The sequence below is a fragment of the Ammospiza nelsoni genome, chromosome 3 (assembly GCF_027579445.1).
Source record: "Ammospiza nelsoni isolate bAmmNel1 chromosome 3, bAmmNel1.pri, whole genome shotgun sequence".
Classification (NCBI taxonomy): domain Eukaryota; kingdom Metazoa; phylum Chordata; class Aves; order Passeriformes; family Passerellidae; genus Ammospiza; species Ammospiza nelsoni.
The window spans coordinates 108,355,133-108,381,008 of NC_080635.1; the positions used below are offsets into that span (position 1 = coordinate 108,355,133).

The following is a 25,876-nucleotide window of genomic DNA, read 5'->3' on the forward strand; positions in this document are numbered from 1 at the left end:
TTTTGAGAGGGTTCATATAGTTCCCACAGCCTCTCATTTGAATTCAGTCCGGGTGCAAGGCCTCCTGGGAGCAGGGAAGTGGTTCCCACGGGAATGGATACAAAGATAGAAAGGGGAACAAATACAGAGTATGACCGGGACAGATACAAATACAAGGTAAAATAGTAACATCTAACAGCAGAAACAAAAGGCAAGTCTTAGAATTCTAATCTTCCAGGTTCAACAACAGACTAACACAGGGTACAAATACAGAGTATGATGAGGAGAGATACAAATACACTGCTGTTGGTAAAATAGCAACATTTATCAACAGCAACTAAAGGCAAGTCCTAGAACTCTAACATTCAATGTCCAACAACAGACCAACACTTCAAATCAAGACCTTATCAACTTCATTAACAGCAACTCTGAAAAAGAGCTCTCATCTCCAGGATTTCATTCCTTACAAGCACCTCAGGCCATCCCCAGCGTTACAGCTGGGGACATGTCCTGGTGCAGGACGAGGCTGACCAAGAGCTGCAACCAGCGGAATAAGAGGGCGAACCCCAACTGCGGTGAATCCCAGCTCTAACCAATGCCAGGGAACCCAGCAGAAGAAGACAAGAAGGGCGAGATTACAGCAGGTTTTAAAGGGTGAGGGTACAAGGGAGGAGTCAGTCTCTGGACCAATGGGGACACTGTGGGGAGGGGGATCCAGGGGACTGGCATGAGGAAAACACCAATTCAAAGGAGGGGCCCTGGTCCCTGAGCCAATCATTCAGCTCTCCGGCTGGAAGTTTCTAGAAATAAAGGAGGGAGTGGAGAGTGAGTGGCAGGGCAGCAGGAGGGGTTGGGGGAGGATGCATTTGGTCACCAAGACAACCAGGGTGGAGTTGGGGTAACTGACAATACCTGGGAAGGAGGGAGGAGTTGGCGCAGAACCATCACAGAATTGGGGGAAACAGAAATTCCAACTCCACACAGCACAACACCACCCTCTTCAGCTTGTAGTAGTAGGTTTAAACAATTAAAGGATGTCCAAGACATACCAGGAGAGGAGTCTTTTTTCTCCCAAAATAAACCCACAACTTTTTAACAAATTCTACTTTTGTTTTCTATATAAGTGCTATGATTTCCCCTTTGACATTTAAGTAAGGATTTGTATTTAAACTTTCACGTCTGTAGGATGTTTTACAGCATACCCCGTGCACATAAAAAACCATTTTCTGTTCAATACACTCAAAATCAAAGAAGCAGTAATCTGTTAGGCACTTATTCCTCCAAATAAAATGATAATTTATGTCAGTATGAGTATTTTTTTTCCTGTTGCTAATTGTATAGTTTCGTGGTGAGCGCATAAAAGCTGCAAATGAACATAATGAAGTTTCCTTTGATAACTGTCTCTACTGCCAGATGTGTTCAAAGAAGGAAATAAGGAAGGCAGCAGGAAAGACAGAGGGAGCCAAGTAATCCCCACAATGCTTGTATGAGCATCATTTCTCTATGGGATTTCCAGAAGAGCAATTCCAGTTTTGCATCCTCACCACAAGCACCATTGTATTTTGGACAAAAATGTGTCATTCCTCCATATGCTTACAGAGATGAAATACCAGCTGGAACATAAGACTAAACCTGCCTTAATTCTCAGAAGAACAAACCCCTGTGGAGATATAAGGTGCAGGGAGCCTGCAGACTCTTTGCCCTGCACTCAAGACCACTTACCTCTCCTCAGATGGCAGGTGACAACCACATGCACCACTGCAGTGGCTTAAGCACATCCCAGAAATGCATCTCAGTGGATTCTCCCAACCGCAGAGAACAATCTCACTCAGCTCCAAGAAAGCAGAGATTGTCTCTTACTCACCTGTATGCTGATTTTATCCTGCTCTCACTCCTCTTTTCTCACACCCAGCCAAATGAGCCAGCCATCTCCACCTGGATTTCCCAGTTGCCACTGATTTTAGTACAACCCCACTGCTGAGATACAAGCCTGTTGCCCCAGTGCACCTCAGAGCTCAGTCCTGACAGCGCTTTGGCTCAGGCCAGTGATGTGCTGCAGGAAAGGGAGATGGTGGAGGTGTGATGGGGAAATGTCCACAAAGCAGTAATGCTGTGACCTTAACATTTACTTACACTTAAAAAGATGCTTCTGAAGTCCTGTCTCTGAGCAGGTTTCTTTCTCTCTCCCCTGAAAGTGACTGCATGCCTCATGCCCCACACTCATCCCAAAGCCCTAGAGGTCAGGACAAGTCCAGTTTAGCCAGCAGTGGGTGTTACCTGCCCTTTCTAAGACTTAATTCAGCAACCCAGGCAAGGAACAGCGCCACTGCCAGCTTTCCTGAGCACACCTGCATGGAGAAGTAGCCTCATGAACCAGGTTGTGGACTTGACTGGAAGGTGAAATTTGCAGCCTTTTCAAAAGGATTCCTTCCTCTCTTGTCTCTTTGTGGACCTATGGCAGCTTTTGAAAAATTAAACAATGAGGAAACACAGAGAAAAACATAGATGGCTGTTTGGTTTTCTAAATTGTAGTCCTCATAAAGTGTCCCTGAAAGCCTAACAAAGCACTTGCACACGTGAGTCATGAAACTCTGGACATTTTTGGCCACAAAATGTTTTTATAGAAAAAGGTTTTCATAAAGATTTGGAGAGAAGCCCAAGTACACTGAAAGATAAAAAAAAAATTACGAGGTAAAACTCCAGAGTGTGGTGTGATCAGGGAAATTATTTGGAAAAAAAAACTGCAGAAGAACAGGCATTTTAAAGCTTAGAAGATTCAGATTTCTTCACAGTATTTTGGCAGACAATGTCTATACTATTATTAAGTTCCTTAGTTTTCTGGAACAGGATGGAGCACTGAGTGACAGCGAACACAAGAGTGTTGACGGAATAGCGCACAAGTGGATGCATGTCAAGAGGCACTGCCTTTGATCTGTTCTTTGCTATGAAGGATGACAGGGAGTTGTTATCCCAAAAGCACTTTGCACAGGAAATCAGGATGTGGCTGTAACAGATATTAATCCCTCAGGAGAAAGCTAAGGAGTAATTCAAGCACGGTAAATTGCAGTGACTGCGCAGTATTCAGCTACAGTAGGTGTAATACTGGAGGTTTTGGTAATGCTTGCACTCATCCCTGTGCAAAGGGGTACTGATATCTACTTCAGCTCTGACTTAGGGGTCTTAAAGAGTTGTCTGGGGGAAAAAAAAGCTCTCAAGGCTTCTAGAGGTATTTAGCAAACACACAGGCATGACATGGCACCACTGTAACTTGGGTTTGGAACTTATGTGCATTAAATGCTAAGTAAATATTATTGTGAACTAAAATCCAGCTAATATTTGAGCTCATTGAAAATACTTTGTTCTACCTGTAGTCATAATAACTTTATCAACTGAAAAGCATTTTGTCTTGTTAAATGGCCCAAAAAGAGCCCATCAACTTTTGCAGTGTTGTTGAGCCCCTCCATATTGCTCTCTCTCCTTACTGAAAAAGCAGTGCAGAGACCATATTGCAATCAATACTGAGCGATCCCACAACTTTTGCTTTGTATTGCATCTCTGCACCCTCTAATGACTTTCATATTATCATCAGCATGCTCTCAGGAAGTTTACATGTCAGGGCTAATTAACTAGGATGGTTGTCTTCCCTTATTAATCCCTTAAGTACTGAAAACCCATTCCCCTTTGAGCAGGAGCAGCTGTGACCAACATGGCATCAGAGATGCAAAGCCAGCATTTTACTCAGAAGCACTTACTGCAACATTTCTGAGAAAATAATTAAAGTAACTGTTGCTGTAATTCCAGTAATAAGGTTAAAATTAAAGGTCTTTACAAACTGACTTCCCAAAACTCCATCCAAACGATTTGTGAATGTGTATGTGAAAGCCTGTCATGCACAATGTTGCTCTAAAAATTGCTACCTTCCATCTGCAGAGATACTTTCCAAGTCTGTACTTTTGCAATTAGGCTCTACCTAGAGCCAAAAATTTGCTGAAGAATGAAGCCCTTGCCTTTTAATTGTATCAGTATTGCTATTTTTAAAAAAACAAATAACTTCTTTTGATAGATCTTTGTTTTGCTTACTAATGCATGTATCAAGTAAAGTAGCCTATTTTCCGTAAGGAGATTATAATTCTTTTGTCCTCATTTCTTAAAGGGAAATAGTATAGGAAAAAGAAAATTAGTATTTGCATACTAGTTAACACATATTTTTTGAATTTAAATACATTTGGCTTGTTTAAAAAATGACTGATTCAAAACAAGGGTTATCTAAAATACATTCATATTATGGACTAGAACCAGAGAACTGTTTTTCAGCCCGTAGAAGCATCATGTGGATCATGGCTACCATGTTTCTTTAATTAAGGTGCAGAGGTTCACCAGCTCTGCCACTACACCTGTGACTTACCAAGTGCTGGGCTACAGCTCATTTTCTGAATCCTCTCTAAATGCTCAAATTAATTTTTTTTCCAGCTTTGACCAGTTCCTCCAATACAGATTTACCTCCTGGGGTAGGAGCACACAGGCTCCCACCTGAGAGCATGAGAGTTATAGCTCAATCAGCTCCACATGAAGTTCATTCCACAAAATCGAAGACTGAGACAAATGGTGCTTTGCTATGAGAATAGGACAGAGCCTTAACTGTATCTCTAATACAGCTCTTGATAGAGATAATTGGTATCTTTTAGTTCAGTCTCCCTGACACATGTGGTACTCAAGATGCATTTTTATATATACAAATTCACTGAAATCACAGAATTCTAAAAAGAAATTTAAAAAAACCCCAAAATTGGTGAAGTACATTTCATTTTTACCCCACAGGTATTATGGTTAGCAAAGCCAACAGTCTGCTACTATAGTTCACATACATATAGTTCACTGTACTTAGTTACAGTTAAGACCAACAGAACAGGGTGTTCTGATTTAAAAATACATGTTGTTTTATGTTTGATTTACTAATTGAAATTAGTTTTACTTTGAAATGAATGAACCCTGTCTTTACAGTACATCTTCTACCCCTCTACACAAGCTCTCCTTTAACTCCAAATGATTACACGATGCTCTTTCTTACCTTCTGCAACAGCAATGAAAAGGGGTACCTCATTCAATATGGAAAATCTGTTCAGAGTCTGTCTTAATGTCTGTTGTCTGAGAACAACTCTATTTGAAACAGAGGGACAGAAGCAGATGGTCTCTGCAAGTTGTATTTATCAAGTAATCTTGTTTCCTATTCATTTTACCCATTTATCAGTAATTTAAAAGTTTTCAGTTAAGAATTTTCAGGTAATAAAATGTATTACTTTTGGTAAACTGACATTGTTATTTATCATTATTTGCAGTGTTACTGCTGTAGCATCCTTAGCTTTGGTGATAACTTGGTTTGTGCTCCCAGGCACCAGACAAGGGTTCACAGCCTGAGCCAGGGGTGCACAGAGCTCAGGCCCTCTCTGCCCTCCCTTATTAAGACAAATTCTATGATCATTCAGGAGATGCAGTCTCTCCAGGCATTGCATATTGATTGATTTGGTAACTAAACACAAGAAATTGTTCAGCTGGAGAAGGAGATACAGGAACTGCTATTTTTACTTTAGGCACTCTGCATCCTCTTCTTATTGCTAGACTGTATGAGTTCAATTCCACCAGCTTAGTTTTCCTCTTTAAAAGGAGTTTGAACCTCAGCAGAAATTTGGGAAAATGACATGAGGACAAGGACATTACTCTTTGTATCTCCTCAAAAGTAAAATAGTTCCCATTTCCCCTCTTACTCCCCCAGTAGCCAAGGGGCAGCCCCAGAGATGTGGCCACTGTCCCTGAGGCACTGACCTAAGGATGCTCTCAGACTGTTCTGTCACCTCCACCAGGAGTCACTGGGCTGCCTTTTGCACCTGTGTGGTCTAAAGATATTCTGCATCTATTTGTAAATGTCTCGGGTCTGTGTGCCATTTGTAATAATGCAAAGCTGTCAGAAGCACGAGACACAATGATGTCATCTTGCACACTAGATTTAAATCCCCAGAAGCAGGAATGCTGACAACACAAGTAAAACTTCCAATCCCTTAATGTGTGTTTTGGTATTGCATGAGGTTTTAAGGAGGGAAGAAGTGGGTTGTATAACTTGAATGCAGGCTTATTCAAAGAAGCTCTGTCAAGATAAATTTTAGAAACAATAGGGAATTATGTAAACAAAAAAACCCCGGACTATGACACTTCTAATTGCTAGGGAGTTGACACCAAACATCTATTATTCTATGTATCAGTTTTGTGCAATTCAATAAAAGAAGTAGTAGCTATTTTTTGTTATATTATTTAAAATCTACTATTTGCTCTGTGATTTTCAAGAGTTGTCAAAGCTAATTAGTACAGCTACCATCTACATGTCCACACATATCACAGGCAGGACTGCTACAAATACCTTCTATAAAAACTTCCCAATGCCTCCCTTTATGAGACTGGGCTTTACTAAACTTGCAGCTACCCTATTTGGAGTTTGAACAGAACTTCCTATATCAAGTGTCATTTGGATAAGGCTAAGGAAAATCATGAAGCTCAGTATAATACAGTTGCCTAAAGAAGAAAAAGTTAAGGTTGAAAAGGCAGCCTTAAGTTCAAATCTTTGGTCAATAAAAACTAAAATTGAAGTCATTACTACAATTGTGGAGTAAAGAGTGAGATTGGGAAACACTAATGGCAAATACCTTAAAAAAAATTGAGGCAGAAGACTGAGTGTGTTTTTCACATGAGACTGACACAACAATGATGGTTGGTAACAGCAACACAGCTTTGGAAACAGTTTCAAAATCTCCCACTGAAAACACTAAGATACAGGCTTCAAAGGAACATAGGTAAATAAAACGGGATATTCTCCACCAGGTAAACATAGAAATTTCCAGCTAGTCAGCAACACAATACTAAATTTATAATGGCAAAAGTCAAAGTAGAAATAAAGCAACCATAAAGAAGCAACAAAAAAAAAAACCACACATATTTTTATTTATTTTATTTTATTTAGAAGTAAAATAAAACATGACATTTCCATCTAGAAACCATTGGGATATGCTGCAGTAAATTCAAACATGGAGAGGTGGGCTTAGCTTTCAGATTCCTCCCAAATTCAGCTCCCTCCTGTTGCACTGGAGCTCTGTGCAAGCTCTGATCCACCTGAGGACACAACTGTTTAAGGCAGCCGCTGGAGCTCGAGCTTATCAGCAGATGGTGCTTCAAAGACATCATCTTCAACACTCTCCTCGATGGGCTTCATCTTTGCTGAAGTTCTCAGGTAGGGAGATGTGCGGCCTGGGCCTGCCACAGGTACAAAGAAATTGCCAGTTAATTTAACAACACACACCTGCTACATAGACCTGTTTGTGACCAAGTGGACACAATCTGATGATCCTGCCCTAGTTGCTTCATGAGAAGATTTCTAAGTGAAGGTTTCTTTGTTATCTGGCCATAAGCACCAGGAAATTCTAGACATGGAACAGCCACACTGCTACAAACCAGCAATGCCTGCTGCTAACCACAGCCACAGCAGGTGTAGAAACATCTCCCCAGGTTCAGTGCAAACCCCAACTGCAGGGGGTGCCCACTGCTTGTTCCCCAGAGACCATTTTCTCATCCTTACACTCACTCACTGACTCATCTCCATTCAGCTGCAGTAACACGAGAGGCTGCCCCAGGTACAAAGGGTGTGTGCATCTGCACCTGGCCTGGCTGCAGGGAAGGCTCCTCAGTGCACTGGGCAAACCTTGGATGGGCACAGCTTCAAAGCCACAACTGCCTTTAAAGCATAAGGTCATTGAATGGGCTGAGTTGGAAGGGACTCATGGGGATCAAGTCCAGCTCATGGTCCTGCACAGGACACTCCAAGAGTCACACCATGTGCCTGAGAGCATTGTCCAGACACTGAGACACTCTTGAACTCTTCCAAGCCCAGTGCTGTGACCACTCCCCTGGGGAGCCTACCCAACCACCCCCTGGGTGAAGAGCCTCATCCTAAAAGCTGACCTAAACCTCCTCTGACACATCCTCGTAAGTTTTACACAGCATGATAATGTAAAACTTATACAGATTTATACTCCCATAAACAACCACAGAGAAAACAAGATTTACAGGCAAAGGCCACATAACTTTCAACTGACACTGATTTCACTGCAAAAAAACCACCTTTCAGAAAGGCAGCAACTTCTCTGCCAGAGCAGGGCTCACACCACAGCTATCCCTGTTAAGACATCAAATGGAGTTTTTGTGCAAGTTACCACTGCAAACTACCTCTGTTACAGTTAAATTTTCAGTATGAGGGTCAAACCAGAGAACTCCTTTGAGTCATCAGCTGAACAGTTCTGTTTTCCATTGTTCATTCTGAAATCGAATCTACACACGGACATGTATTTTTCTCAGTACCCTCTTGTAGACTTAGACACCACAACAGTATGAGGTTGCAAACAGCCAGTATATGACGACCAAAAAGATTATGGAAATCTCTGAAATCCCATTTGAGAAGAAAACAACAAGAGATAAAGGCCATGCAAACAGACTGCTAGCATACAAGCTAAAAATTTAAATATTCTTGAAAAAAATACTGATAGCTGTAACACACTCTTATTTTTAAGAAATGTTTATCAGATATACAGTAAAGTGCTGTGTTAAGGAAGCTCACTTATGGGCAAAGACTCATTTACACTGAACTGGATCACATTTACACTGTATGTGATACACACAGAGAACAATATACAGACACAGGCTACACCAGCAAGTTATGACACTAATGCATTTTAAAGTCACATTGACAAAGAGACTGTTTGGAATTGGAATTTTAACATAAAGAGTTTCAGAACTCTTTATATTAAAAATGTATTAATGTTTTCTTTTGAGATTCAAAAATTACTTAAACTGCCACAATACAGCGTTACTCAAGCACATTTTTAGACACAGAAATTATGAAACATTTCTTCCCAGACAGATGTGTTTTATGGCCTAAGCAAAGGATAACTAGATCAATTATTTGGTGAATGTGCCACACCCAGCGTCTGTGGGTACATTTGGATACAAAATTGGCTTTTCTGGGAGATACCTAAAGGTAAAAAGGCGCCTGAAAATGCTGAGTTACAGTTCCAGCTTCTTTTTTTTTTTTTTTGTAGCTCTTTGTTTCTGTGTAGTTTATTGTTATTTTTAAAATGGTTTTCTTCTGCTTAAAGCCACTTAATCTCTCCAGAAAACAGAAGTAAGCAGCCATAAGTTTGTACAACAGGATCCAATATAAGGTCTAATTCTCTCAGCCTGTTTGTTTCAAAGATGCTCTTATTTGCTCCAAATACAAAATTTTGTCTACTGATGCCATTATCCAGTGTTGGACAGATGTTCAAGTGACTGAGTCAGATCTTCCTTTCACTACATTTTGTTGCCCCTACTTGAGGGCCTAAACCAAAATATATATTAAAATTCCTGTGAAATCCAATCCTGCTTTTAACCACAAGCAGGGAGCATATAATTTGATAACACCACTAAAAGCATTACCAAACCAAAACCTTTTACATTCCTGCTCAGCTTAGAAGTTAGCAAATACAGATGCATACACCAGCAAATCTGAGATGTCTAAAACAAGTACCACAGAAGAAGAGAACTGTATCTCTAATAAATTTTTGAGTGGCTGTCAAGCAAGAGAATTACAAAATAGAAACTAATACCAAAATATTATTTAAAGGACTGACATTCAGGTGAAACTAGGCTTGTGATCAGGATAAACTATTTTGGTTAACTAAAATTCTGGAAAAAGAGATACCTCTATTTCACTTTCTAATGAATTACATACAGGTGGACCATGGATGTCAAGCACAAGTGTCACATGATAAACAAACCCCACTTTAATACCTTTTTGAGGATGCCTGCTGAGTTAATGTGATGTTATCAACAGAAAACATCATGCTGCAAACGACTCACTCCGTAAGCATTATAGAACTCTTGTTGGTTATTTCCTTAATATAAAAGCAAACAGTTAGTTTGGTTTCTTAATTAATTAAATGAAAAACATACTTTTATTAGTAATTGTAGCTTGGGACCTACTAATTAGTAATTTTAACCCTTTTATTCCTAAACACTTTGAAATAGGATTAATTTCTCAAGAAAATGAGTCAAAAGCTTATCATTTATAGCACTGATAAATGCATAATTTTAAAAGATGGGATTATACAAAAATATAAATGCTCATTTTTTCAAGAATGTGGAAATTGGGAGAAGAAAACTTATTTGGATTATAGTAGTCAAAGTTATATTTGTAGTGGGAGGCTTTGTCCACACAACAATCACCTAGCAATGACAAAACAGTATTCCTACAGAGTTCCTGTACAGGTAAGTTCCCTTCATTCATTTTTTATTCTAATTTTATAAAAATAAAATAAATTGACATTTCCATATGTTTCTCACAAAATCTTTTGAGGATTTTGGATTGTGCTTGTTTGTTCTAAATCAACAAATGTATGCCTGTAGAAGGAGGATCCAGGGAACAGCACTGGAACTGGAAGCCTCAGCATGTACCTTATAGTAAATCTTAAAAAAACAGACAAAAAAAATACCCCAGCTGTTGCACTGAGAGCACCCAGCAGAAGATTTTTGAAAACATACCAGTGACAAGGCAAATGGCAGATATTTTTTTCAGTTTTCCCTGTGATCTGAAAAAAAGGGCATACATGGCCACAATCCACACTGAATACAAATCTTCAAGCAGAGCTCACCTTGGCACCAACTCCATCATTGCAAATGACAGTACCCAGGAAAAACCAACAAGCTATCTTGGCAAAAACAGATATTGAGGCATTACAGTTCAAGGAGATGAACAAACCTTTTACAGAAGTCAGAAATTTCACAATCAAAATACAAAGAAGAAATAAATAACAATGCTTCCCAAGGTGTGTGTTGCACTGCTGTAGGGGCAATCCCTCTGCCTCCCCAAAAGTAAAGGAAAGCATTGGACTTGGGAGGCTGCTGCCTCAGCTGGGCTGACGAATTTCCGAACATAAAAGACACATAAACCCCTTCTCTTGGGTAAAGCACACCCTGTATACCAAAAAAAGGTACACAAACCAAGGAAAAGTACAACAGAGGAAAGTGTATTTATCAAGAATGTGCTAAGCACAAGTGCATCTTGGAGATTTATACAATTACAGCTCAACTTGTCATGCATTTCAAGTACTTTCTCCCAAAGCTGAAATACTGGTGTAAGAGTTTTGCTGTTAAGCCTGAAAGAGACACTTTAATTCTAACTAATCACACAAACACAGTTTTACAATTTCTGAGTGTGCAAGTTCACCCAAAGGCTCTCTATGCAAAGGAGTGGCTTCAATTCATGGAGCTTTGCTGTGTGTGGAACAGGTGAAAAGCCACTCGAGGGTTTAAAGGCAAAGATCAGAGAACAGACCAGCACAGGAGACTTCTCAGCAGGAATCTCTACAGGCTGCCTGATCAAGAAGAGCAAGGAGAAGGGAGCCTTCTTTCAACAACTGGATCACAGGCCTTGGTGCTCCTGGGGAGTTTTAGCCACCCTGGTATCAAGGTGGGAGCAGGCAGTCCAGGAGATCCCTGAAGGTAGCAGGCAATTCCTTCGTGATGGATGAGTCAGCTAGGGAAGGCGCTCTGCTGGACCTGTCACTGATGAACAAGGGAGAACTCATCAGGGAGCTGAAGGCTGCTGGCAATCTGGGCTGCAGGAGCTGGTGGAGTTTAAGATACTGAGTGGCAAGACAAATAGCTGAATTACAACCTTACAGGACAGGGAACTGTGGCTTGCTCAGGGTTTTACTTGGCAGGAGCTCATGGGACAAGGCTGCAAAGGGACGTAAGGACAGATGCTTGATCTTCAAGGACACCTTCCTCAAAACACAAGGACAGGCCGTTCCGGTGCACAGAAAGCTGAGCAAGCGTGGTAGAAGGCTGGCAGAGATGAACAGAAAGTTCTGACAGATCTCAAACAGACACACACGAAGTGTAAGAGGGTATGAGCTCCTTGGAGGAAACACAGAACCATGGCCCAAGCACGTGGTGATGAAATGAGGGAAGCCAAACCTCAGCTAGACCTGGATCTAGTGAAGGGCAACAAGAAAGGCATCTACAAATAAATCAGCAACAAAAGAAAGACCAGGGTAGCTGCGAGGCAAGAGTTCAGTGATGCACAGGACACAGGAACACGAAAAAGTCTGAGATGTTCAGGAACTTTTTTGTTTTGAGTTTTTTCCTTTAGAGGTTTGTCCTGAGGCCTGTTGGGGCTCTGTATCCAGAGGCAGAGACAGAGAGTGATGTTTGACTGACAGGAAACCTGGACTGAATTAGGAACACCTCAAGTCTAAAGGGTGAACACAAGATTGTGGAACCACACAGGCTGCATCCAAGGGTGCCAAGCATTGCTGATACAATTGCAAGGCCCCCTCTATCATCTTGGAAAAGTGATTGAAGTCAGGGGAGACAAATGGAAATGCCAACATCACAGCCATTTTAATGAAGGGGAAGATGGAACACCCAGGCCTCATAGTCTAAATTCATTTCCCAGGAAGATTATGGAGCTTGTCTTCCTGGAAGCCATGCCCAAGCAAGGGATGGGAAGGTGACTGCAGAAGCCATCATGGATGCTGATTGCATCTGACCACTCTGGCCACCTTCCACCTTTGGTGGTGAGATGATGGCCTCTGTGTATGAATGGAGTACAATGGATGTTGTTTACATGGATGGTAGCACAGCCCTCCACAGTCTGTCACTGGGTCCTTCCAGACAAATGGGAAACAGACTGGATAGATGGACTATGGCTTCAATGGAAAATCTGCTGTACTGCCAAGTTCACAGGGTGGTGAACAGCAGGACAAAATCCAGCTGTCAGGTGGTTGGTTACCAGCAGTGTTCTCAGGGGCCAAAGCCAAGGCCTGTAATATTGAAGAGATGAATGACCTGGTTGATGGGATGGAATGCACTCCTGCCAAATTCACAGACAGGAGCGAGGTAATGAGGGAAACTGCTGACAGGCCAAAGGGTAGAGCAGTGAGTCTGGACAGCCCATTGGAAAAAGAGAAAAGAACTGACAAAAATGACAAATCCATGAAAGACAAATCCCTGAACCCAGGTCATAACACACCTACACAGCATTACAGCCTAGGCGCCAGCTGGCTGGAAAGCAGCTTTGCAGAAACAAACTGTGGTGGACACAAAATGGAACAAGAGTCAGCAGAGTGCCCCTGCAGTGAATATAGGCCCATCCCTATATTGGGCCACATTAGCAGCATGTATTGAACGCTACAAGCAAGAGCATAGCCAGAAGAGATTAATTCTCTCTAGCTGGCAATTGTGAGCCAGGATCTGGAGTGCTGCACCAGTTTTGTGCCTCCCTGTACAAGAAAGACATGGACATGCTGGAGCAAGAGCAGCAGAGTGCAACTCCAGAGGCTGGAGCAGTGACGGAGAGTCTGCAGGAGCTGGGTGTGCTCTGCCTTAGGAACAGAAGGCTCCCAGGGCTTCTGACTCTTGTCTTTGGCTACCTAATGGAAGAGAGAGCCAGACTCTTCTCAGAGGCATGCACTAAAAAAAGAAGGAAAACAAGCATGAGTTGCAATAAGGGAAATTTTTTCACTGTGAGGGTGGTAAGTCCCTGGAGCAGGTTGCCCAGGGAGGCTGGAAAATCTTCCAGCTTGGAAATATTCACATCTTCACTGGACATGGCCCTGCTGTAGCAGATCTTGCTTTGGATATGAGGCTGGACCTGGTAATGTCCAGAGGTCTCTCACTACCTCAACTACCTCTGAATGTCCTTGCAGCAAACAGAGGAGAAAAAGAAAACAACACTGGAATTTTCATCAAACTACATCCCAGGTGTCACCCTTGATGTTCTAGTAGGGTGAAGCATTAGTAGGGCTTTTTCTTCCATTTATCTGGGCATGCAGACTACACCAATGTTAAGGAGTAAAACCAGACAGGCCCTCCAGGTCTGAAGGTGTTACTGGATGAGAACTGTGAGGAGCACAATGGAAAACAGATAATTAAACAGAAAGATGCAAATATTTGAAAATATTTCCTCTTCTTAGCAGAGACTTCAACCATAACAAATAACATATAACAAATAACAATAACAGTGGTTTTTCTCTCATATATTTGAATTCAATTCACTAAAAATAATATTTCCAAAATCAAAAGAAAAAATCCTATATGATCCTTTTAAATGCTGTTAAACTAACAGCTTATGCCAAATGAGAAAATAGAGAATCCTCTGTGGCTTTTTAATTTAAACACTGCTTTCAGAATTCAGGCTAATGTTAATGTTTAGAGTCAGATGATCTAAAAACACATGACAGCAAAAGCCTAGAAAGAATAATTTAGAATGTTTTCATAAAGAAATTAATTAAAAGAATAGAAGTAAAAAGGTCAGACATGGTTTCTTCTCTCACTTCATCTGTTCTCTACTACTCCTGTCATACAAAGCACAGCAGAGGAGAACCCGCAAGGATACTTGGAGATTTTCCAGGTAACATCAAAGTATTGGTTGTATACCACATTCCTCCAGACTCTGCCAATACAAACTATCTCAGGAGGAAAAGCAGGACACTGAGATGCTGAAGGAAAATGTTTTGTTTGGGTTTTTAGTTTCTACAAGCACCAGTGACAGAACAAAGGACATACTACTGTGACTGGCACTGTACCTTCAGTTTTGCCCCATTACTATAAGCATTCCATATCATGCCAAAGATTATTACTACACATGTTGTGGTCTTTTCCCAGTATGTACAGGAGGTATCTGCATTTAGAACACAAAACCTCATGCACCTGACTGCCCTATAGTTAAGTCCCTTAATTCAGCTGATACAGCAGCACCAAAAAGCTGCAGTGTGCTCCCACAGAGGGCAACAGGAGTTCTGCAGTGTCTCTAATGGTCAGCCTGAGCCATATCCAAAACTGGCACAAACTATCCTGAGCACTCACGAAGAGAGGACGCAGAGGAAGTCCCACGAAGGAACATCTGCAGGCCGTCCTCGCTGTCACTGGTGCTGGCCATGCTGTTCCTCATCTGCATCACCGAGAGCTGAGAGCAGAGGCTGGGCTGACGGTCAATCTTCTTTGAAGCCTAAAAAAGAAAAAAATGATTACTTGAAAAAAAGATATCAAGCAAATTAAAATAAAAATGGAAAATTACTACTTCCCTTGTGATAGATGCTCCAGTCTCAGCCGTGATTATACAAGAAAATTGTTATAGGAGAAGATTCTATGCAGTGTAAATCAATTTAAATGACAATAGAAAATGCCAGTAATATACTGGAACTGGAACATTGACAAGTATGAAACTGCACATTAATTATTCAATCTCAAATCGCTTTTGTACTGAAATTTTCATGTATTTTCTTACAGGAAGCTTGGGGTTTATTATCTGGTAATTCATTATTTAAATATAATGCTCTGCAATTAAATGTAGTCTTTATGATGAAGCTGATCCTCCTTGCTGAACAAAACAGCATGCTATATATAGAGGCAATTTATGCCTTAACAGAAGCATGGTTATTTTCCTGGCTTTCCATATCAGTATGTTAGAAAAGTGGTGAATGTCCCTCCTTCCCAGCAGATGACCATTTGGCTCTTGATCCTACTGCAGACTAAGTGCATCAGGTGAGCATTATCCTCTCCCTGTCAAATGGTCTGAGGAGCTTCCATTTTGCTTTGAGTAGCCTTCCTGAGAAGCCTTTATACTATAACATTTATATGAAGCCATACATTGTACCTTGTGAGGTATCACTGCAAGCCAGAATGCTATTTTAGGTGTATGTGAAAGGTAGCAATCAATGACAAAACTATAATGGATAACTCCATTATAGAATTTGACAAGTCAGGAGCTAGTATCCTATTTCATGCAGAAAGGAATGACAATTTTTCCAATATTAGTGAAAGTCTCCTTAGGCAGGAAAAAATCACAAGTTTTCTTACAAAATAAATTATATTTTAATAATATATTTAATAAAATAGAATATACTTTTAAAAATAAATGTATTTTAAAAATAAATATACTTAAAAAATAAATATACTTTTTTAATAAATAAAATACACTTTTCTGTTTTCCAACAAAAATTATTTGATAGTTTTACCTTCTTACTACCATATTGAATAGGAATAAATCAATACTCAATTGATTTCTGTAGTCCCCTACGTACACAAGTCAACCCCAACATTTTCTGATGAGATTGACAACAGTTAAAAGACATCAAAGACACCAATAATATTTATATGTGAAAGTGAAGCTTTCAAATATAATATATATGTACATATATACAATGTATATGGCAATGGGAAAATGAAGAATTTATTTAACAATTCTCTTGCCGAGTTATGTAGGAAGAGCTCATGTGACAGGATTTTTATTTTAGGAAGAATAATAAGATACTACAAGTTTCCCAAATGCTCACTCAATTTCCACAACATACATTTTCAAAACTTACTATAATAAACCAACTATAATAATCTTAAATTTATGTGCCTTTTGCAACTAAAAACAAAGACAGCACAAAGTGAAGTTGAAATGTGCAGATGTTAAGTCAAAAGAGGGGGAAAAGTTGTTGGATTGTCTAATTCCTCAAAATTATGATAAGGAATAAGTAAGGAGGCAAAATGAAACTAAAGCAAGGTAATTCATATTCATGAATATGAGTACACCCAGACCACCTAATGTTTTATATATTTATAAATATAAAAATTATATTTTAATTATATTTATTTATATTTTATATGTATTTCATTATTCCTTCCACTAACTGCATCACACCAACATAATATTTGCTTTTTTTTTTTTTGCATTTGCAACCCTCAAAGACATGTTGAAATTGTTCTTCCTAGCAATCAGTACTACATAATTATTTGCCCCCAGTAAGAAATTTTTTTTAAAGGGAAAAACTCTGAAGCTTCTTTTTACAAAGACACTAATTTGTTAGTGAGAAGGGATACCCAGGGAGAAGCACCTTTTTAGCTACTGGCATCACATCTAATCGTTTGGCAGAAATATTTCCACAAGCTGATCAGTTCTGAATCTCAGTTACTCATTTTTCTTGTACATTACTGTGCTAACTTTGCTAAATATTGCTTCTGACAGAAATGTTGCACTGACTCACACCTTGGCACTAAAAGGGAAAAGTGTGCATTAAGCAGCTGATGGCAACAAGTTAAAATAAGGTGCTTTAAGAGCATTCAAAATTGAAGTAAAACCACATTTGTATGTGGGAGGAAAATTTCCAAACAAAACTTGAAGTTGCTTACCTTGTCATTTAAGGTTGGGTCATTCAATGAATAAAGTTTATTTGTAATATCTTTGCCAATAAGGTACTTAAAGATCTCATAAAGAAATGGCTCAGACTCCAGAAAGAAAGTCAGCCTTTCCCTGGACCAGCACAGGAACTTGCAGTTATCATCTGCAATAATGGTAACCTGGAAAAAAATACATGCTCAGAATTAGCACATTTAAAAATGTTTTAAGATAAGCACGCTTAAACAGGCTTTAAAACAAGTGATTACATTTTATTTGTGACTCCAGTTAAAATAACTCTTAAAGCCGTAAAGCTTTTTGTTATCTCTTTGTTATGAATGTGATATTTACAAATGTAAATATTCTCAGCAATTTATTATCATTATATTTTTAACTGATATGTGTATCCAGTTTGTTTTACAGAAAACTTGTGGGACAATAACAGGGGAAAATCTCTCATGAGTTCCCAAACCTAAAAATACTTAGGTAAGAGGAAATTTATTTATGAAGTCAGTCCTATAGTGATGACAAGCACTTGCAGTAGGCCTATATGTAGCTTAGTTTTATTTTACGTCACTGTCACCAAACAGGAACAACTGGTGTCACCTAAAAGTCTCCATCAAAGAGTTTTTAGTAATTAAAAAAAAAAAAATCCATTTTCTCTCATAACTGTCAGCCCCGTGATGCCACAAGTACAACCCAGCAGCAGCTGAGCCAAGGCTCTGTTTGCTCAGTTATTGGTAATCCAGTTCTGGGCAGTTACAGGGGATTTTGCCCCCTCTCATGGGAGGATGGACTTGGCAGGTTCATCCCCCTGTGCCAGCAGAGGGCAATGCCGCACCAAAACCCACACTGCTCATAGCCAGGGGCAGGTTTTGCAAGGGGGAGTCAGGCATCTATGAATAAATCAAAATCAGGTGCTCTCTGCGTTTACAAGATAACATTACATCCTTTAAAAATTTTAAAAACCCATTAAAATAAGTCCTAGAAACAATGAAATTCTGTTATATATCCATGGATTTTCAACTCCATGGACTGTAATATAAGCCCAGGGGCTGAGGAAGAATTCACCAGCATTGCCAGCAGATGGGGTCCTTAAGACCGAATCCGTGTGCTCCTGCAAGTCTGCTGGTGTTCACAGGGCAGTGACAAGCAGAACCCACGAGTAAAGGACACACAGATTAACTCCTAAGGCAGGCAGGAGCTAAGCATGACCCTTTTCCCTTGGGAGGGACCGACTCCTACTCAGCTGCTCCCAGGAGGAAGGGGCTGTGCCAGGAGGGATGTGGGAGGCCCCACTGCTGCGGGGCGAGTGCATCTGGGCAAGTCTCTCCCCTGGCACTGAGCCCAGTGTTTGACTGGAACATATGACACCAATCACTGATTTTCGAGTCTGCACTGCTCTGCCTCCCTCCCCTCTGCCACAGTATCAGTGTGGATGCACCAGTCAGTCACAGTCTGGTCATTACTACACACACCTAGCTAAACATCAAGTAAGAGGTAGCAAAATAGCCATTTCTATGGGAAAGAAACACCCTTCGCTAAAAGTATTCCACCTCCCCAACTACAATAAAATATATTTAATATACCAGCATAATTACACTGCTAGAGAAATATACCCTTATTGTTCCCCATATGAATATTTTTATTCAAAATACTGAGATAATTTTCAGCTTATGTTGCTTTAACAAATTGCAAAATGACAGAAGTATTCATACACTTTTATAAATACCAATTTCTAATTACTAGTGCCAGAACTTCTAGACTTTCATTATTACAGTACCTCTTCTTCCCTTTTCTTTTTTGAACCACTGATGAAACCTGTCCGTATCATCTTTTTCTATCAAAACTGCCTCTTAAATTATTTGTCCTGAACAATCTCTTAATACAAAACAAACTTGGAAACAGTAAAAGAGAAAATAGCAAAAGCCAGACTGCTCAATACACACCATTATAGTACTGTTTAGCAGCATTTAAAAGTTATTCTTGACATGGTCCATTTCCAAAGAGCTATACTAGAAGGATAGCAAAGTTATGCAATTCAAACAGTTCACTGTTGATCAAATTTATACTCTATTTTTTTCATGGTCTCACTAGCTCATGTCCAGTGACATTTAAAACAAAATGTACCTGGAATTTCTCACCCCGGTTCATCTGCGTTGATCGAAATTCAGGAGAATCTATAAAGGCACAGGGGTAAATATTATGCAGAAAATGCCCTCGATAAGACACCTTCATTCTGGAAATAAAAATGGATGAAACAACATTTTAAACTCATGGAGGCTGATTAATTTAATCAAAAATTGGGTAGGACTACTAACAACAGTAATGCATTAGGAGCAGGAATAAATACATTCATCTTCTGGAATATCACTCCCAGAGCTACCCTGTTTTCTGCCTAACTGATTCCAAGCAGAACAGGCTGCCAGACAAATAGAGAATTGATGAACATGGCATGTATCCACAAAACATTGTTATTCAATATGAGAAAGGTCATGTTACACAGCCAGACCAGAATCAGGCTTCCCTTAGGTAAGCAGCTTTGTGGTAATGAGTAAGAAAAGCAACGAAGCCTGACATTGCTGCTGCTGTACACAGAAACTGGCTAAAATACTGGCCAGAATTTAGCAGGAGTTTCAAGATTACAGCTTGGCCATGGGCATGTTTTACCCTTTCTCACTTGGATTCTGTCTGCCTCTGGGCAGTGCACCTGCCCCTCTCTACTTGCATGTACAACTGCAATGAATCAATTCCAAAGGCCTGCTGTTTTAAATCCTGCTGGAGACATACTACTTCTTCCCTCATGCACTGTATTTTTTAAACTTAAAACCTGAGGATGGACAAGTAGGATATCTAAGACTCAAACAAATCTCTTGTTCATTTTGCATGAGACACTGCCTTTGGTATTACACAAATATAATTCCCACTAAAATCCATACAGCTGCACACATAAGCACATTGTGGATACACAATATGCTCCCAGTAAGAGATATCACTGCCACGTGAAAATGGTGTCACAAAATAGACTGTAAGTATAGATTATTTGACTATAGACCATAACATACTACAAACAACTGCAACCTCAATAATTTACTAATTTATTTAGCCATGACACAAAGCATACATATAAAAGCTTGTCCCCAAGCTTTTATAGAACCTACTTCCCCTTCAGCAGGATGCTTAGCCTATCATCAACTGATGTTTTATCTTCTGCTGCATAGGCTTGACCTGTCTTCAAAGTCTGAATGTTGCAGAATTGTCCAGTTAGTCTTTGGAAAAGCTCTGGAGGCACATGGAGAGGTTCAAACATTCTCTTGTAGAGGCTGCTAAGCTCCTTCTCTATCTTGATCTAGATTGGAAAAACAAGAGAGATCAATAAACACAGATGCATTAGTTAAAAATGAGTAAGACTGCACACATGATTTAGCTTGAGGGACATCTTTGGCTTCATTATGCTTAAGCAAGGAAAGAAGTGGTCAATGTGTGATGTCTATCCACAAACACTGCCTGTGATAGGGTGACCAAAACCTTATCTAAAATGAGCCAGTTTGGCACACTGGTGCTTTAGAATGCTGTCCCATCCAAGTGCCACATTAAATCACACACAAGGAGCCCTCTGACATGTCTGTTGATGCAATAGTGAATAGGAAGGACTTGGGCAAGAATTAAGCTTTAAAAAAAAAAATTAGTTTGTCTTTCACACTGCATGAACACATCACTGTGGCTATCCCTCAGGCCCTCCTGGGAGCCCCTCTCATCCCTGAGCTTCCTGGCTTACTTGCAGTAGAAAAGCAAGCCCTGAAAAACAAACCAATTATATTGAAACCACATGTGATGAGGGAGGACAAAAAAACCCAAAAACCACTGCCAGCTGAACATCCCACATCTAAGAGCCCACCCAAACTCAGGCAGCTGCAGTGAGGGTAAGGATGTTGGCTGAAATCCTAAGCCTGGAAGCCTTCCTTGAATGAAGGGAGGGGATGAGACATTACAGCCTTCCTGAAAGCAGGAATACAGCCTGCATTCAGGCTGCATGAATACAGGAATACAGCCTGCATTCATTTACCATGAGGAAGACAAATTAGAACAATAAGCATCAGATAATGAAAAAAAAGAAAATATACATAGAAGAGAGAATAAGGAAAAACAACCAAGGAAGAATGTCAGAAAAGAAGAGACAGAGGCAAGTTTCTGACTCATATTCAGCTCTTCCCCCAGGACCTGCAGGTCCTTTTCCACAAAGCTGCTTTCCAGCTGGTCAGTCCATGGCATGTGCTGATGCATGGTTATTCCTCCCCTGGTGCAGTTCTCCACACTTTCTGTTGAAATCCATGAGGTTCCTGTTGGTCCATTTCTCCAGCCTGCTGAGGCCCCTCAAGATGGTTTCCCAAGCCTCTGGCCTATCAGCCACTCCTCACAGTTTTGTGTTATCAGGGTCCACATACGCCCCACCACCCAGACCATGAATGAAGATGTCAAACAGCACTGGGACCAGCACTGGCTCGAGGTTACACACCACACGTTAATGTATGTGTAGCACCCAGCTCCACCTGGACTTCCTACCTCTGATTACCACACTCACCCTGCCATTCAGCCAGGTTTCAATCCATCTCACTGTGTCCTCTTCCAGGCCACACTTCAACAGATTCTCTATCAGGATTTTATACAAGACAGGGCTGAAAACCCTGATGAAATTAGGGCTGAGGATATTCACCATTCCCAGTCAGTCATTCTCACCATTCTCATATATGGCCAGTCATTTCATCGTGGAAGGTTATCATAAATATGGCTTGGGTTGGAAGGGACCTTAAAGGTCCCAACCCCTCTGCAATGGGCAGGGATATCTTTCACGAGACCAGGCAGCATCAGAGCTTCAACCTGACCTTGAACACTTCTAGGGACAGTGCATGTACAGCTTCTCTGGGCAACCTGTTCCAGTGCCTCATCCACCACACAGTAAAGATTTTCTTCCTAATATCTAATCTAAACCTACTATCAGTTTGAAACCATTCCCCCTTATCCTATCACTACAGGGCCTTGTAAAATGTCCCTCTCCATCCTTCCTGTCATTTCCCTGCCAGCAAGGAAGGCCACAAACTGGCCATCCCAAAGCCTTCTCTTTTCCAGGCTGAACAACCCAAATTCTCTCAGCCTTTCCTCACAGAGCACCTCTTGTATCTCTGTGCACGGGACCTCAGAGCTCTCCCACTCTGATGGGATCTCATCAGAGCAGTCACTTCCCTCACTCTGGTGGCTATGCTGCTTTTGATGCAGTTCAGGATACAACTGGGTTTCTGTGGCTGTGAATGCACATTGCCAGGTCAAGTCCAGCCTCTCATCCACACCCAAGTCCTTCTCTGTCCATCCCTCAGCCTGTGTTGATATTGGGGGTAGCCCCAACCTTGTGCAGCACCTTGCACTCGGTCATGTTACATTTCATGAGATTTCCATTAGCCCACTTCTCAAGCTTGTCCAAGTCCCTCTGGATGGTATCCCATCCTTCAGGTGTGTCAAACAACTCCACTTGGTGGCATCTGTAGACTGCAGAGTGCACTCAATCTCTTTGTCTATGCCATTAATGAAGACAATAAATAGCACTGGTCCCAATACAGACCCAAACGGGACGTCACTTGTCACTGATGTCCATCTGAACCTTTGGCCATTACCCTCTGGAGGTGACCAATCAATCAGTTTCTTATCTATCTATCTATCTATCTATCTATCTATCTATCTATCTATTATCAGGCTGGTTAAGTGTGGCTTCCCTTTGGTAAATCCTTGTTGACCACTCCTGATTACCTCCTGGTGCTCCATGTGCATAGAAATGTTCTCCAGGACTATCTATTCCTTCTTTTCAGAGATCAAGTTGAGGCTGACCATCCTGCAGGTCCCTGTTTTCTCCTTCTTGCCCTTTCTGAGGAAAGGAGCAACATTTGCTTCCTCTGTTCCTCACTCACTTCTGTCAGTCACCACCATTATTCCAAGATTATCAGGAATGGCCTTGTAGTGACACGAGCTCTTGTGGCTGTGTGACATCAGGGCTCATGGACTTACTACATGCAGTGCATCACCTGACCTAAAGTTACACTGGTTTCACACTGAATCAATTACTAGTTAAATATTCCACAAGCAACTACACTCATATGAAACCCAGGTTTTGAGTTTCCTGCATGTTCCTTATGCCACAATCTTTAATCCCTCAGAGGACATCTACACAGACAAAGCAAGGATTAAAAACAAACACACAAGAGAAACTGTATTATGTTAAGTCCTGAGCTGTTTGATTTCAAAATATGTTCCATATACCCACAAAGCCAGATGACTGATTTACCATCATGCTCTCCAGGAACTCCTACATTTTTAACAGCTGTACCAATGTAATTTGCACCTTTCCATACTGCAACTTAAGGAAATACATTTCCATCTGAAAAAGGAATTTATGTAGCTCCCAAGACTCCTGAACCCAAAACCAGGCACAGAGTCATGAGGGCAAATTTTGGCTCTGGAGTGTTAGACCAATCCCTTAACTAGCACATGGTTCATGTTTCCTGATCTTCCTCTTGTGTGTAATACTTTGAGGGGAAAGCAGGTGTAGGCACTTTCTTAAAGACCGATCAGATTGCAGGCTGGAGCTGTGCTTCAGATGGGCTCCCTGTAACAGAGCATTCCCCTTCCCAAGCACAGCTGATGCTCCTCCAGTCATGCTCGTGGGTCATATTCCAAACAAACCATATGGGTAGGTGTAATGTTTTCTTCAGCAGGGGCTGAAATATTCTGGGATGCTGCCAGAACTCCGAGCCAGACTGATTAGAATCAGCTTCCACTCTGACTAAAAAAGCCAAATTTGTAAAGCTCCAAGGAATCAAAACCACTGAAATAATCTTTTGGTCAGAAAAGAAACTCACTGTGATTTTGCATGCTCCATTTAATAAAATAAATATTTAACAACTGAACGTATCAATTATTCATTTTGTAATATGACTAACTTGTAATTATTCTGCCATTCCTTTCTTTCCTTGGAAAAATCTTTTGTGAGAATTACCAAAACTGATTGAGATGGGCAATACAATAGCTGCAGAGAGAAAATCTCATTCAAAAATTAATTCCTAAGAGTTCCTTTAATTTTTTCCCCTATTCTTTGTCCTCCTGTAGGAAAAACACTTAAAACAGCCTTGGGGTTTATAATAAAAAGACTTGTGTGACTATCAGGCATCACTTCAAGTATGCTTGTTGATCATAGTTTGCAGCAAATACTCATATATTTTTAATAATTACTGAAAATATTATGTATTACAGCAATTAAAATAATTTTTTCATGCAGTGTTCATAAACAGTGTAATTTCTCAATGGAAAGAAGACTATTGAAATGAAGCCTTAATATGCAAAGGAACAGCACTACCTGGCTAGTCTATCAGATCTAATTTTTGGCTAAGCTTTTCAGTTTCTCAGGTCACAGCACAGCTGATGGTAATCTTTGTGTGAACCTGTGTTCCATATTGGAGGAACACGGCTGTAGGTAGAGCCTCTTCCTTTTTTAACACATGTACTCAATTTATCAGCTTGTTGTAGACAGATGCAATTTAACCTTTAGCCTCCTTTTACACGCTGTGGTTGCCTGCCAGAGTGTGAGCAGGGCAGAGTTTATGGGAGAGCCAAACACCCCAGTCCTGCTGTGGTTACTCTGACACTGGGCAAGGGCTACAGAGAGAGAAAGCAAAGTTAAAGGAAGGTGCTCCAGGCCTCCCCCTCTTAGATGCAATTTTTTACCAACTTTGGTGACTGAGTTTATCAGTTGAGTTTCATATTCTCACAAAAATCCTTCTTTTTGTATCCACCCACAGAGTACTTGAATCACTTCTATCATTTGACCTAACTCCTACAAATAATTCTGCTAAGAAATTTTTTAGAGGATTTAGTGAAAATAACTGCCTCTTCAATAGGATGAAACCTATACCATAATGCACAAATCTGTGCCAACACAGCTTTTAGTAGACAACTGTAATTACAAAATAATGTATTTCCTTCTTCATTCAGTATTGATTTACACATTGCAGGGTGATTTTTTTGTTTGGTTGCTTTTTTCACTCAAGGCCAAACCAGCACATCATCCTCCCAGGATGCTTTTTCACTCACCAATAACATTTTATTTAGATTTTTGGAAAGGGTTGGAGAGGTACAAACTCAAGGACCATTACCTATTAAGGATGGCACAATTCACTTTTAAAATACAGGTAAAATGAAAGGTTTCCCAGGGAAATGGGTTTCTCTCAGCTGAGCACTCCATTTTGCAATAATTTCTGACTTTGGTGGCGATTTCCTGTCCCATCTGACAAAAGATTAGAAGCCACAAGATTTATTAAAAAGGCTTAATTGGTGGGGGTTTGAAGGGAAGTACAGCATGCTAATTTGGTTGAGAGAAAAGACTGCAAATAAATTAATCCCATATTAGAAACCAGAGTTCCTGCATGGGATATTTAATAGTGGACAGCTACAGAGTAGGTGGAGTCTGGCCTCACTGGCTTCTCCTTTATCTATCTTCCTTATCAGAACTGCTATTCTGTGTGTGTGCTGGACAGCATGGCCATGGCCACCTAGCAGAAGTACAATGCAGTTTCACAGGTGCTGCATCTCAATGGTGACATAAATCAATTGAAT

At 40.5% G+C, this 25,876-nt stretch overlaps 1 protein-coding gene across 1 annotated transcript in view; it reads right to left on the minus strand.

Annotated features, from left to right (window-relative positions):
• Positions 1–9,954: 9,954 nt before the first annotated feature.
• The window catches only part of BVES (blood vessel epicardial substance), a 39,425-nt gene continuing 23,503 nt past the window's right edge, over positions 9,955–25,876 (minus strand). Inside the window, 7 exon segments of the mRNA XM_059468745.1 lie at positions 9,955–11,474; positions 11,476–11,599; positions 11,602–11,616; positions 14,923–15,064; positions 17,236–17,403; positions 19,352–19,460; positions 20,383–20,570. Of these exon segments, the coding sequence (XP_059324728.1) occupies positions 11,252–11,474; positions 11,476–11,599; positions 11,602–11,616; positions 14,923–15,064; positions 17,236–17,403; positions 19,352–19,460; positions 20,383–20,570 (969 nt within the window). The 3' untranslated portion in view covers positions 9,955–11,251.